This window comes from Haplochromis burtoni, unplaced genomic scaffold, assembly GCF_018398535.1.
Source record: "Haplochromis burtoni strain Fernald_Lab_line unplaced genomic scaffold, NCSU_Asbu1 Contig_766, whole genome shotgun sequence".
In the NCBI taxonomy this organism is placed as follows: domain Eukaryota; kingdom Metazoa; phylum Chordata; class Actinopteri; order Cichliformes; family Cichlidae; genus Haplochromis; species Haplochromis burtoni.
This window is the reverse complement of record NW_024583127.1, coordinates 8047-23037: the sequence shown is the minus strand read 5'-3', so window position 1 is coordinate 23037 and position 14991 is coordinate 8047. Positions and strand designations below refer to the sequence as shown.

Below are 14991 nucleotides of genomic sequence, written 5' to 3'. Positions count from 1 at the left end.
CATCCACATTCATTACTACAGATTCAGCCGTCACTGGACCCACATTAATTGTCTAACCTTCAATAAGAAGCCTCACCTCCTCTGCCTGGCCGCCTCCGTTGTCCCAGGATGGACAAACAGCATGAAAGACTTTGAGACATGTGAGGTTGTAGCTGTCAGTGACGACGACTTCCCCGTCTTGCAGTGTGTCCCTTCTGGCTTCAGAGTAGATGGCGTCCTGCAGACTGCTTCCAGCTGCTGACAGGATGGCTTTGGACACAGCTCCCTGCCTCAGGTTCATGTCCTCTGAGATGGTGTTGACGATGACGTCAGTCTGTGGAACAAAAGCAAAATGGCACAGAGTTTAAGCTTGAACAATCAACGGTTCACGCAAAAATACAAAAACATTTTATGATTTTCATTTTTAAAACCAAATGGCCGAGGAACTAAATGTCTGCACAGTGTGGCAGACGATACCAAACTGCTTACAGCAAAGCAGGCGTCTGCTCAGGCTGGCCGGATTAGATTTTGTAAAAGTTAAAACAGCAAAAACAACCCTGAGCCAAATATTCAGCCCCACAGTAAAAGTTTCCCTTTGATATTTCACATTAAATGATAACAATTCTTCACAGATGTATGGTAGGAACAGTGTAACACAGACTGTTATAACTATACTTTTTGTTTTAACCTAAATCTTAAACATGTGAATTACTGCAAATTGTATTCTGGTTAATGGGTTTGAGATTTTGTATTTTAACGTCTTTTGTGATGTAAACTGTTGTGGTTCTGCTGTGTGGCAGACAGGATGAGGACCCAAACTGAGGACACAAAAGGTAAACTCAAAGCAGCAGCTTTATTCGCTAAAAAAAACTCAAAGACTCAATAGAAGAACCAAAACATGAAACTAGAAGCTAGGACACTAAGACTCAGAATATGTGAGTCGAGGGAAATAGAAACAAAGGGACTTGGAACTGACAGGAAGTAACAATGGGACTCAGGAGCATAGAGAAAACACACAGCAGTGTAAGGGCACGACACAACAACGCACGGAGGAAAACACAGGGCTTAAATACACCAGGAAGTAATGAGGGAAAGGAAACAGGAGGGAAGCACAGCTGGGGCTAAGCTGACATAAAGAGACAAAAGAAGAAAAGCAAAATACACTGACATAGGACACAGACTTTCAAAGTAAAACAGGAAATACACGAACGCAGAGGCAAGGATGACAAGGAAGACACAGAGAACATCAAGACCTGTAATGTGGGACAGGAAGGTAAAGAGTAGACATAACAAGGAACACAGGGGAGGCACGTAAACAAAACCTAAAGACTAGAAATCAGGAAATACTAAAGAACTTACGGAGCTAGAATACACAACAGAAACCAAGAGACTAGCAATGATAAATCATGATGAAATCAAAGATTAATAACAACACGAAACCCTGGGTCACCGATCCAGGACCATGACGTAAGCAAGGCGAATGTCTCGGCCATTAACGGGTGCGTTTTGGATCTGATCAGTATTAGCAGACTGAAATGTTTGCATTGCACTTCTGCTCATCAGGTCAGGTTTGTTTTTTTTAGCTCGGTGGAGATGTTGGCATCGGGAACCAGAGACTGTTAAACCGAGATGACTAAACACCCAAAGCAGAAATGAGCTTCGTTCCTGTTGGATGAACTCATATTCCAGAGATAATTAAAGCGATTCACACTTCTGTACTGTGATGAAACTAAACCATCTCTGTTACTGTGACACACAGAGGGCTGACGCCAAACTGTGAATGTAAATAGTGATCTGATTCTGTGTTTTCAGCATTGTAATTCTCTCTCTCTTTGTTTCTTTTTGCTGTTGTATCAGTAACTCATAAAGATAGTACTCAATATTTTATTTAGGGGTATCAGAGTATTTCTTTTTTCTTACCAGCTAGCGCTCCAATACTAACTCCTTATTTATTTTTTTTATTTTTTTATTTATTTTTTTTTTTTTTTTGGTTTTTTGTTTTTGTGTTTGTTTGTTTGTTTGATTTGTTAATTTTTTGTGTTTATGCTTAAATTATGTGCTAATTGCTTTAATTTTTTTTTTTTTTTTTTTTGTTTTTTTTTTTTAAACTCTCAAACGAACATAGGAATCTTCTTTTTTCTAAACAGAAAATGACGACTCTTTTTCCTAAGATCAAACACTGTCTCTTCTTTTCTTTGCTCTTTTTTCTCTCCTCATCTCTTTGTTTCGTTTTGCTGATTATCAGTAAATCGTAAAGATATACTCAATATTTTATTTAGGGGTATCAGAGTAAAGGTAAATATAAATGCACGCCACACTTTTCAGATTTCTATTCATAAAAACACCAGGTATAAACACTTCACAATTATGTGCTACTTTGATTGACCAATCTCACAAAAATAGAAATAAAATACATTTATGTTTGTGGCTGAAATGTGACAAAATGTGGAAAAGTTGTGAAGAGTTGTGAATACATTTTCAAGGCACTGTGTTTATCCTAGTAATCTGCAAAGTTTGAGAAGTAAAGACTAATAAAAAGACGTGTGATAAGCAAAGGAATGTGAGTGGTCAGATAGGGGTCAACAGAGAGTGATCAACAAAGGACAAAACTATAAAGATTTTCTACAAATTGTAATAATCTAGAATTAACCTTTAATCTTGGTTTTTCTGTGTATGTGATCTAATTCTATGTTCTCATGTTATAATTAGCTCTAAACCAGCAGTTTACAGAATCCTCTCAGTCGTGATCCAAACAGCACCACAGGTACTCACAGTCTGGTCCTCAATGTTTCCCCTGCACAGAATGATCTTCAATCCCTCAGCCGTGGTCTGCTCCAACCTACACCCAATCAGATAACAGCACTGATGACATCACACTCTGGCAGAGTTTTATACAACCAAAGAAAAGAAGATGAGGAACCTTACCCTCCGTGCTCTCCGTGGCTGGTGTGTTGCTTGGGACTTTGGCTTCCCCTGTTACCCTGATGATTTCCCCAAGATTCACCTCTTCCTCCTCGTCCTCCTCCTCGTCCTCCTCCTCTTCCTCCTCTTCCTCCTCTTCCTCCTGTTTCAGACCAACTGGCACCATGTGACTGGCTCTGACCTCGTTTGCCTCGACCTCGGTGATATCCACTGAGAAACAATTTTAAAATGTTTAAGTTCACTTTGTTTTAATAAAATGGCGGACATTCAACTTACATGCTGCATGTAAGTTTCTTTGCAAGCACAAACCCTGAGTAAAGTATCTTGGTATCAAAATAAAGCTAACACTTCATCAGAAGTTTAAATATTACAGTAGATGTTGCTGAAACACAGAAAAAGTAACTTAATTTTTTCCTCGTCTATTTTATTTTTGGATTTTATCATATAACCAATGTTGAGTTGCATGCAGTAAAAATTCATTATTAAAAAAGTTAAATTACCCTGAAGCTCCTGTTCGTTTCCCGCCTGCTTGCTGTGGGATGGTCATGGGTCTGAGGTCAGAGAACTCCTTGCTCACAGCTGTAGCCATGACTCTGATGGTGCTATCGTTGTTGTCCACCAGGTGAATCTCAGTTAATGATCTCAGACCTTGTGGGCTGTCACAGTGCTCCCGAACTGCCTGGGCTATGGTCTCAGCACAGAGGTCAACAGGGAAACCAAAGATGCCCGAGCTGATCGCTGGCAGTGCAATGCTGGAGCAGTTGGCCATCTCTGCTTGTCTCAGACTTTCTCTAACTGCAGTCTTCAGGCGTGACACTGCTGTCTTCCTGTCAAAGTCAGAGAATCGTGGACCAACTGCATGGACAACATGTTTGCAAGGCAGGTTGTAGGCATCTGTTATGATGGCGTCACCAGGACGTAGACGTCCATTTTTAGCGACGTAGTCGCTGCTTTCTCTCTGCAGCTGTGGTCCTGCAGCCCTTAGCAGTGCCAGAGCCAGGCCACCAATGTGGTCTAAGTCCTCATTAGCTGCATTGACCACAGCGTCCACACCAAAGCTGCAGATGTCCACCTTACTGACAGAAATCAGAACTCCACTGTTGGTCTGCACTCTGCACAGGGTAGTTTCTCCTCCATAATTCTCTGCTTCTTCTTCTTCTTCTTCTTCTTCTTCATCAATCTCTGGACGAAGGAGAATAACACATCTTAACTCATTCATTATTGTAGACAGGAAAATGCTTCCTTGGGTTTGGAAGTATTTCTTTGCTCCTGGCTTGTCCACAGTTAAGGTGTCAGTGAAGAGAGCACTGGCCAGTTCCCTAAAGCAGGATTTGGTTTTCTGGACATGAAGACGAGCTCCAGCAAAGCTGATTCTTGGCCTCTGTACATGAAAACTTACTGAAACATTATTATCTTTGGCAATACTGGACCATTCCTCTGTTCTTTTCTTTTCAATAAACTGAACAGCAGCACAGGATTGGACACGAATGGTTTCTTGAACTCGTGAGTAGTTCTCAACAAACTCCCTCAGACTCTGGCTGACCTCTTTCACTGGATTCACAAAACCAGCCACTGTTATTTTTCTCTCTGGGTGCATCTGAATGGCCACAGTTTTTTTCTTCGATAAGTTGTAGGTATCCAGCAGGTTTTGTTTCAGGTCCATCCAGGTAGGGAGTTTTAGAACTTCCGGATCTTCCACATTTACAATCTGATGAGCCAAAGCAGCCTTCATCTTACTTTCCGCATCAGCAAGGATTCTGTCAGAACTCCCAAACAGGAGAAGCCCTTTGTTGTCGATGGTGTAGACTGCACTGATGCCTTGAGATGTGAACAGATCCTGGGACATGTCCATCGGATCCAATGTTCTGAGAAAGTCTAGAAGACATGGGGGGACATTCTGTTGTTTCTTACTCATATTCACATTCCTCTCCAAGATCCATGACTTAGTCTTGTAGACCTCTGCACTGAGTCCTGTAATGGTTAACTTCTGGGTGCCTTCATCATAAGAGAGTTTCATCTCAGGAGAAATGTCCAGAGCAGCTTTCTGGAGCCCCTCCAGCTTCAGGATGTAGAACCATGCAGGGGACAAAATCATTTCCTCAGAGATGCTGTTTGTCTGTCGTTCAATGTGACTCATGGCTTTCAGAAGAATCTTCTCCACAGGAGCCCTGATTCGTTTTATATCATCAGCTCGGCCAGCAACAGTCAGAACCCCTTTGGATGCATCCAGCACCAGGATGGCATCTTCCTTCACCACCGAACGGACATCTTTCTCTGCAGCTGTCCATCCCGGTGTATTTGCTTGACATTCGAATGCCGTGTACTGAGACATCAGGCGACGGAAGGCCTCTTGGGCCTTACTCATCCAGTTTTCTACATGTTCTGCTGTCAGATCTTGCTGCCTCAAAAACTCAGGCACAGGGCTGAGTTTCACTTCAGGGTCATTCAAATCCACTCTGCAGAAGTGTGGACGCATCTGATCATTGATGTGTTCTGATAGTTTCTTCTCCACAAGGAATTTCCAGATAACGTGGTGAACAGGCTCTGTGAAGGGCTCGGGCATCTTCCATGTTGGGCGTTCTTTGCTGTACAAGGCGGTTCCCAGTGACTCATAGTATGGATATACCTTCACTGTGATAGATTTCATCTCGAGATCTTTCTTTACACAAATCTTTTCCACAACTGCAGCAAACAAGGAGCAGAGAAGCAAAGGTTAGGTAAGTGGTGTTAAGGTTTTTTTTTTAATTTTTCTATAAAGATTTATCCAAGTCACAAGGGGTTTTGAACCTTTTTTTATCTGACATAACCCCACAGACATAAAACATTCTTCTATAACTCCTTTCATATTCAAATTATTTCATCCATCCATCCATTCGCTTCCGCTTATCCTTTCCAGGGTTGCGGGGGGCACTGGAGCCTATCCCAGCTGTCATAGGGTGAGAGGCGGGGTACACCCTGGACAGGTCGCCAGAACACTAACACATAGACGCACATAGACTCACGTTCACTCACAGATTCACACCTATGGGCAATTTAGATTAATCAATTAACCTATCCGTCAGTCTGCCCCAGGGCAGCTGTGGTTACAACTGTAGCTTGTCTCCACCAGTGTGTGAATAGGGTTAGGGTCAGGACCCTCTTGCTGTGCGGCTACCATGCTAACCACCGTGCTAACCAACATGCCACCGTGCTAAATAAACCTTTAGGGTCGCTGAAAGTGATGATGGCAGCCTGTTCAGTTGGGATCATGACAATTTTGGCCGGCAGAGTCCAAGTCTTCTCAAAATACAGCTCCAGCATGTCTAGAAATAAGACAGAAATACACAATTTTACAGCTGCTTAAAGGATAAATTCAATTTCTAAAGGTTCGTCTCCATGAAATTTGACAATAACGTGAGGTTTGTGTAATGATGAATGAGCTCAGGAACAGCAGAACCCCCTCAGGACATCCAGCATTCATTGTAAATAACATGACATAACTCTTGTTTTAAAACACATATTTATGCCGTAAATAAAAGTCAGCTCAAACTGACAGATATAATTTTTCCAAAACATCACAAAAAACTCTAATAATATAGAATCTACTATGTGTGAGAATCTTTTTTTTTCTGCAGGTGTTTTTCTGAAACAGTTTTGGCAAGAAATCCTGAGACATGCTAGGATCTACAATTCTAATAATTCATCCCATATATTGAAAATACACTGTAATATGTGCTGAACCTCACGAAAGAGGAAAAAAACAGATCTGTTTTTTTATTATATTACACACATATTACAGTGTGTTTAAAGAAATTTAAAACCCGGATAATGTGAAATGGTAACAACAAAAAAAGAAAACCAGGAGAAAAGGAATCGTCAACAAATATGCAACAAAGCTTTAAAATACACACAAATACACACAATCAGCAACTTCACATGAATCAAGTCCCTGTCAGGACTCTTGCTGCAACACTTTGGATTAACTGAAGGCTTTTCAGGGAGTTTGTAGGACTTCTGATAATAATGACATTCCAGAGTAAGAATCTGGTTAGCATACCATATTTATAAGATTTTAGGGCCGAGTACAATAACCTCAGTTTTATCTGAATTAAGAAGCAGAAAGTTAGCGGCCATCCAGGTCTTTATGTCTTTAAGACATTCCTGCAGTTTAACTAATTGGTGTGTGTTATCTGGCTTCATGGACAGATAGAGCTGGGTGTCATCTGCATAGCAGTGAAAATGTATGCTATGTCTTCTAATGATGCTGCCTAAGGGAAGCATGTATAATGTAAACAGAATTGGTCCTAGCACTGAACCCTGTGGAACTCCATAATTAACCTCAGTGTGTGAAGAGGACTCTCCATTTACATGCACAAACTGGAGTCTATTAGATAGATATGATACAAACCACTGCAGTGCAGTACCTGTAATACCTACAGCATGTTCTAATCGCTCTAATAGGATATTATGGTCGACAGTATCGAACGCTGCACTGAAGGTCTAGCAGGACAAGCACAGAGATGAGTCCACTGTCAGAGGCCATAAGAAGATCATTTGTAACCTTCACTAAAGCTGTTTCTGTGCTGAGCTCTGAAACCTGACTGAAACTCTTCAAATAAACCATTCCTCTGCAGATGATCTGTTAGCTGTTTGACAACTACTCTTTCAAGGATGTTTGATATGAAAGGAAGGTTGGAGATTGGCCTATAATTAGCTAAGACTGCTGGGTCTAGAGATGCTTTTTGAGTAAAGGTTTAACTACAGCCAGCTTGAAGGCCTGTGGTACATAGCCGATCATTAGAGATAGGTTGATCATATTTAAGATCGAAGAATTAATTAATGGCAGGACTTCTTTGAGCAGTTTTGTAGGAATGGGGTCTAAAAGACACGTTGATGGTTTGGAGGAAGTAATTATTGAAGTTAACTCAGAACAGTCTATGGTTTTTAGGAGCATATGTACCTTCAACCACAGTCGGAGGAAGACTCTCCACTCGGATGTTCGTTGCTGCCTCCAGAGGCCGAGCGGTCAGTCCATGCTTCTTCATCTTTGAGCTGGTCTGACTTACAGAGAGGAATCTCTCCACATCTGCAAAATAATCCAGATTAATCCTTTCAGACTTAAACTGTTTCATCAGAGGATGAGAGACAGAGCTGGGCTATAAAATGTCAGATTTATTTATTTTAGTGTTATTTCTAATAGAACTTGTTTCAAGGTTAAAATCAATGTTTAATCTCAAAGACTGAGCCAGCATAAGCTGTCCACTGATATCAGCTGTACAATGTTTGTAAGGACATTTGAAAGACACGGTTTGAAAATATAAACATCTTAAAGCAACATTTCCAAAATGGTAAATGGTCAAATCAAATCAAATCAAATCACTTTTAGTTCACATCGCATGTGCAGGTACACTGGTACAGCACATGCTGAGTGAAATTCTTGTGTGCGAGCTTCACAAGCAACAGAGATGTGCAAACAACAACACAAACGAGAAATACAAGAATGGCTACATCTGAAACTAATAAATATATGTACAATATATAATAGTGTATGCATTTCTGGATGTGTATACTAAATATTTTCCTACGTGTGTGTGTGTGTGTGTGTGTGTGTGTGTGTGTGTGTGTGTGTGTGTGTGTGTACACATTTTTACAAATTAAATAGTAAAAAAAAAAAAAATAATAATAATAATAATAAAATATATAAAATATACAGAGTTGAATATGTGCAAAACAAGTGGCATTTATATACAGTGTGGAGTGCATAATGTTGAAGTTCCAGTAGTGAAGCTGAGGTGTCTATGACGTGTTCAGCAGTCTGATGGCCTGATGGAAGAAGCTGTCTCTCAGTCTGCTGGTTCGGGACCGGATGCTGCAGAACCTCCTTCCTGATGGAAGCAGTCTGAACAGTTTATGGCTGGGGTGACTGGAGTCCTTGATGATCCTCCCCGCTTTCCTCAGGCAGCGCTTCCTGTAGATGTCTTGGAGGGAGGGAAGCTCACCTCCAATTATCCGTTCAGAGCACCGCACTACTCGCTGGAGAGCTTTGCGGTTGTAGGCGGTGCTGTTGCCATACCAGGTGGTGATGCATCCAGTGAGGATGCTCTCAATGGCACAGTGATAGAAGGTCCTGAGGATGCGGGGGCTCATGCCGAATCTTTTCAGTCTCCTGAGAAAGAAGAGGCGCTGCTGCGCCTTCTTCACTGTTTTGTTTGTGTGTACTGACCACGTAAGATCCTCAGCCAGATGTACACCAAGGAACCGGAAGCTGCTCACTCTCTCCACAGCAGCGCCGTTGATGGTGATGGGGGTGTGTACTTCTCTGCACCTCCGGAAGTCCACTATCAACTCCTTTGTCTTTGCGACGTTGAGGGTGAGATGGTTGTCTTGACACCAGTGGGTCAGGGCGCTGACCTCCTCCCTGTAAGCCGTCTCATCACCATTGGTGATAAGACCCACCACTGTAGTGTCGTCCGCAAACTTCACAATGATGTTGGAGTTGTTAGTGGCTGTGCAGTCGTAGGTGTAGAGTGAGTACAGGAGAGGGCTCAGTACACACCCCTGTGGAGCACCAGTGTTCAGTGTGATGGGGGATGAGGTGATGCTGCCCAGTCTGACCACTTGGCGTCTGTCAGACAGGAAGCTAAGGATCCAGCTGCAGAGGGAGCTGCTCAGTCCTAGATCCTGCAGTTTCCTGTCCAGCTTCGAGGGAACGATGGTATTGAATGCTGAGCTGTAATCTACAAACAGCATTCTCACATACGTGTCTCTCTTCTCCAGGTGTGACAGGGCAGTGTGTAGTGTCAGGGCTATGGCATCATCAGTGGACCTGTTGTGGCGGTATGCGAACTGTAGAGGGTCCAGTGAGTCGGGTAGTGCAGAGCAGATGAAGTCCCTGACCAGCTTCTCGAAGCATTTGCTTACGATGGGGGTCAGGGCTACAGGTCGCCAGTCGTTCAATGAGGAGATGGTGGAGGATTTGGGTACAGGGACGATGGTGGCCATTTTGAAGCAGGCTGGGACTACAGACAGAGAGAGGGAAAGGTTGAAGATGTGCGTGAACACTCCAGCCAGCTGAGCCGCGCATGACTTGAGGACCCGGCCGGGAATCCCGTCCGGACCTGTAGCTTTGCGTGCGTTCACCTTCCTGAAGCACTTCCGCACATCCTCCTCAGACACAGTGTGCGCACTGACGTCATCCGCGGTGCGCACACTGTCCGGTCTCATGGTGTTCGCTGCGTCGAATCTAGCGTAGAATACGTTTAGATCCTCACACAGAGAGGCCGTGGTCTGCGGTGTGCTGGTTTTCCCTCTAAAGTCTGTGATCGTGTTTAGTCCCTGCCACATACTCCGAGGGTTGTCAAACTGTTGCTCCACCCTGTCCCTGTACTCACGTTTGGCTGCTTTGATCGTCTTCCGGAGTTGGTAATGTGCGTGTTTGTAGTCCGATGTGTTCGCGGAGGCAAAGGCGGTGCTCCGTGCCGCGCGAACATCTCCGTTAATCCAGGGTTTTTGATTTGGGAAGGATTTAACTGTTCTGGATGGGACGACATCTTCCACGCATTTCCTGATAAATCCGCAGACTGAGTCTGTGTATTCATCAATGTCTCTAGCCACGTGAAACATTTCCCAGTCCGCGTGATCAAAACAGTCCCGCAGCGCAGACTCCGATTGGTCCGTCCAACAGTGCACCGCCCTCCGGGTTGGAGCTTCCTGTTTCAGCTTCTGCCTGTAGGCGGGCAGGAGCAGGATGGAGCAGTGATCTGATTGGCCGAATGGGGCGCGGGGGAGGGCTTTGTACGCATCCCGGAAAGAGGTGTAACAGTGGTCGAGAAGCCGGTTCCCACGTGTATTAAAGGGAATGTGTTGATGTAGTTTTGGTGAGACTTTCTTCAGGTTTCCCTTATTAAAGTCTCCAGCTGTGATAAACGCCGCCTCTGGGTGTGCGGTTTCCTCGCTGCTGATCGCGCTGTACAGTTCCCTGAGTGCTCGGTCAGTATCGGCTTGTGGGGGAATGTAAACAGCCGTAATAATCACTGCTGTAAATTCCCTCGGTAGCCAAAATGGCCGGCACTTAATCATCAGGTACTCCAGGTCCGGTGAGCAGAAGGATTTGACCGGGTGCACGTTCGCATAATCACACCAGCTGTTGTTGATCATGAAACACACACCACCGCCTCTGCTTTTCCCAGTAAGATCCTGTGACCTGTCCGCGCGATGCACGGAGAACCCCGGCAGTTGTATTGCAGAGTCCGGTACCTTGTCCGATAGCCAGGTTTCTGTGAGGCAGATCACGCAGCAGTCCCGCATCTCTCGCTGGAATGAGATCCGTGCCCGAAGCTCGCACAGCTTGTTCTCCAGAGACTGCACATTAGCCAGCAATAAACTGGGTAACGGTGGTCTGTAAGTGCGCCGTCTCAGTCGAACCAGAACGCCAGATCTTTTCCCTCTGCGTCGGCGTTTGCGGCCTCCAGGGACAGAGAACAAAGGCGTCTCAGGTGAGATGAATGGGGGGTCTGCGAACGGAGCGTCCGTGTTGCAAAACTTGAACTCCGGAAAGTTATAAGAAAGACCGTCTTTTATGTCCAGTAAGGTTTGTCGGTCATACACAAGGAGACAAGTGCTGCTCGTGAAAAAATGAAGGAAAAGTAAAATTAAACACAGAAGAAAGCCGTTGCTTGGGGGAGCTCGCGACGAGGCTGCCATACTCGGCGCCATCTTGGAGTATCTTCAGGTTATTTAATATCGCTTTCTAGTCCCTAAGGACCCCAAAGCGCTTTACATATCCAGTCATCCACCCACACACTGGTGATGGCAAGCTACATTGTAGCCACAGCCACCCTGGGGCGCACTGACAGAGGCGAGGCTGCCGGACACTGGCGCCACCGGGCCCTCTGACCACCACCAGTAGGCAACGGGTGAAGTGTCTTGCCCAAGGACACAACGACCGAGACTGTCCAAGCCGGGGCTCGAACCGGCAACCTTCCGATTACAAGACAAACTGCCAACTCTTGAGCCACGATCGCCCCAAAACATGAGAAATGAGATCTGGGGTTGAATCCAACGTGAACACTGAGCTCAGACATGGAGTGAAAGGTTATACAGAGGAAAAAAGTAACCCACATGTGCCTGAAACCTCACCAGTGGACAGCGTACATTAAGATAACAGTTTTTTATATTTCAAGTTTTGTAAAAACGTATATTAAAATAATTATTCAATTATTATCTTATAGTTTTATTAAAATTGTCTGTAAATATGGACAAATCTGCACAATTTCTCTGACTGCTGCATAAAGAGTTTTAAAATGTAAAATCAGAATCAAAGGTTTTAACAAAGTAGATCTGGGCCCTGTAGTGCCTCAATGTGTTTGTGTGGGAGGAAAAGTCCAGGTGTGTCCTACCTGCAGGGCTTTTGAATGTGACCACGGTGCTGTTGGATTCCCAGATGTTCTCCATGCTGTAGCCGTTCTCATCCAACCCAGAGATGTTCTCCACCAGCATGGAGAGCAGATCTGTGGACATGTTGTCTGTGACGTTTTCCAAAACCACCGCACAGCTCTGAGACGACTCTGAGTCTGAGAGAAACACACAAACCTGATCAAAGAAAGTGTCTGTGAGCAGTGAGGGAAGGAGGCTTTTGTTCACCTGTTATTCCTGAAACTTTACTGACATTTCCTTCATAGAGTCACAGAATTTGAGACTAATCAGATCTGACGTTGTTCACTTAAGACTGAAATCACGCGTCCGTTTCCATAACACTAGGGTCTAAGTGCTTATTATTTATTTCTAATAAAAATATTTTAATTGTGAGTCATTCACACGGCTGAGTAAACCTCTTTCACACAACGACTACAGGCGTCAACCTGCGACACTGAGAGTCTGTGACAACCAGGTGAGCCGCATGAGTACAGTGCAGGTCCACTGTGTGCAGCAGTGAGCTGACCTCTGAAGAGGGGGATCCACTCCATCAGGACCACATCGCCATGAACAAGAACTCATCAATAAGACCTGAGAGTCTCATGAACACTGACATTACATAATATAGTAACAAAGTCACCCCCCCTGTCTCGATGCATTTCTCTATCCTGACTATTATATCTGCACACACAGCACATTTACTCCACACTGTGAACATCGGCACACATGCTGCTGCTCTGTTCACACGTGCTCACAACTGGACTTCACACCGGTTTTAATACATTTACTGTCACACTCAGACATTGAGTTCATGCTGAAGTTCACTCAGTGCATGTGTGACCACAGCTTTTAACAGCAGAGGAATCCAGAGGAATTAAAACAAAGTGTCACATACAGAAATATTACATTTGAACCAGCTCCAGCTGTGGCACAGTTTTCATAAATTACTGTCACAACATTTGTTCCATCAGTTTGTTTTTACCCTCTTTGTTGGCAGCAGCAGCTCCACTTCCAGGTTCAGCCGGAGGCTTCTTTGAGTCTGTCGATGAGTCTGAGAATCAAGAGGATCCAGTTGGTCCAGTTTAGAGTAATGATCAGCAAACATGAACACATCGAACCACAGAGCTCAGAGAAAAGCTCAGATGAAGCTTGAACACATCAAACTGATTTAAAGTTGATCTTATTGTTTTTCTTCATAAAAACGATGGATAATCAGTCAAATCAGAACATGTTTAACAAACGTATCTGACGTCATGACAAATCATGATGTGAATGTGCTTCAACTTAAATAAAGTCCAGTAAAATCTCCCTTCAGTACCACAAACAATCACTGCAGCTCATTTTACACAAAGAAGCTAAAAAAACTAAATAAACTGTGATGATAAAAACTGAGGAGAGGAGCTGAGAGGAGGATTTACCTGAGACATCGTCGCTGCTTGTTGGGCTCTGAGAAAAAACAAAAATAAGATTTAATCTAAAAAAAATAGATCTGCAGTCAGTTTAATGAGTATTTCAAAGAGTTTTGGTCAAGAAAAAAACAACATTAACCAAAATCAACACAAAGTTGACCAAAGCACTGCAAATCAAATGTTTGACCTCCTGCTGGCTCCAGCTCACAAAGTCAGAACATCGATCAGTCCTGCCGATCGTTCGCATGAGAATGACGTCAAGTTTGTGATCAGTTGAATCAAAAGTCTTTATCAAGCATCTGTGTAGGACTGGACTTCTTTAGGCTTTTAAAGATGTTTCGCCCTCATCGAGAGGCCTCTGAGAAGAAGGTTTGAGGAGCCGTCTGTGCCCACTGTGGATGGAGCTGCTGAATCAGGACTTCAGCTATCAGCCACCTGCAGTCCAACCCCACACTCACACATTTGTTCAGGTGATCCCAGTAAGTCATATAAAGGTGGGGTTGGTACATCGAGAGTGTGTTAACGACCCTCAGGACCATCTCCACTGGAGACAGCCCCCACTAGGGTTTATTTACACTCCACTCCACCAGCTGATTTAGAAATGAAGAAGCTTTCTGTGAAATTATTTTACCTGAGAGATGCAGGAACAAAAGAAATATGAGTGTTTTTGTCTCTTCAGCAGGAAGTGACGGCATTAGTGGATCCCCGGCTGAGAAACTGTCACAGTCCTGGCTGTGTCTCAGCACGGAAGTAGCTGTAAGTAATCTGGGCGCTACAGCTTTAAGCAGCTGCGCTCCTGCGGACGGTGATCACTTTCTGGCACAACATCTGGAGCTCAGGGGGCAAAACAATCGGTGCTGCTGTTTGACTGAGGAAGAATAAAGTAGTCGTGGTAAGCCAATCACATGACCACTTCAAGATGACAAAGCAACAAGGTGACATATACCAGTTTATAAACTGTGCTGATAGGACATGTAAAACCAGAGTCGTGATAAACAACATATGGAGGGTTTTCAAGTCAATAGCTTGATATGAATTATATTATCATCACACTAACCTCAACTGCGTCCTTTCCTGCATTGTTCGCCCTGATTTGTAATAACTTTTGGCAGTCTATAAAACTGCAAATGTTTTTCACAGTCTGACCGATTGGTACAGCCCAAAACACGTGCATGTCCGTGCTTTGTTTAGCTCCAGTATCTCCAATATGGCGATTTCCGGTTTGATGAGATGCCGTGAAAACCCACTATACGCGTGTTTTTTCCTCAATAGTTTCGTCACGTTTACT

The 14991-nt window shown here is 43.9% G+C and overlaps 1 protein-coding gene across 2 annotated transcripts in view; it reads right to left on the bottom strand.

Annotated features, from left to right (window-relative positions):
* LOC102303335 (protein mono-ADP-ribosyltransferase PARP14) overlaps positions 1 to 13740 on the bottom strand; it is a gene marked incomplete at its 5' end in the record, with an annotated part of 33074 nt that extends 19334 nt beyond the window's left edge. For both annotated transcript variants that reach the window (XM_042215575.1, XM_042215576.1), the window contains 8 exon segments: positions 2752 to 2818; positions 2905 to 3111; positions 3402 to 5583; positions 6102 to 6203; positions 7841 to 7966; positions 12279 to 12452; positions 13277 to 13345; positions 13713 to 13740. In XM_042215575.1, the coding sequence (XP_042071509.1) occupies positions 2752 to 2818; positions 2905 to 3111; positions 3402 to 5583; positions 6102 to 6203; positions 7841 to 7966; positions 12279 to 12452; positions 13277 to 13345; positions 13713 to 13740 (2955 nt within the window).
* Between the last annotated feature and the right edge of the window lie 1251 nt (positions 13741 to 14991).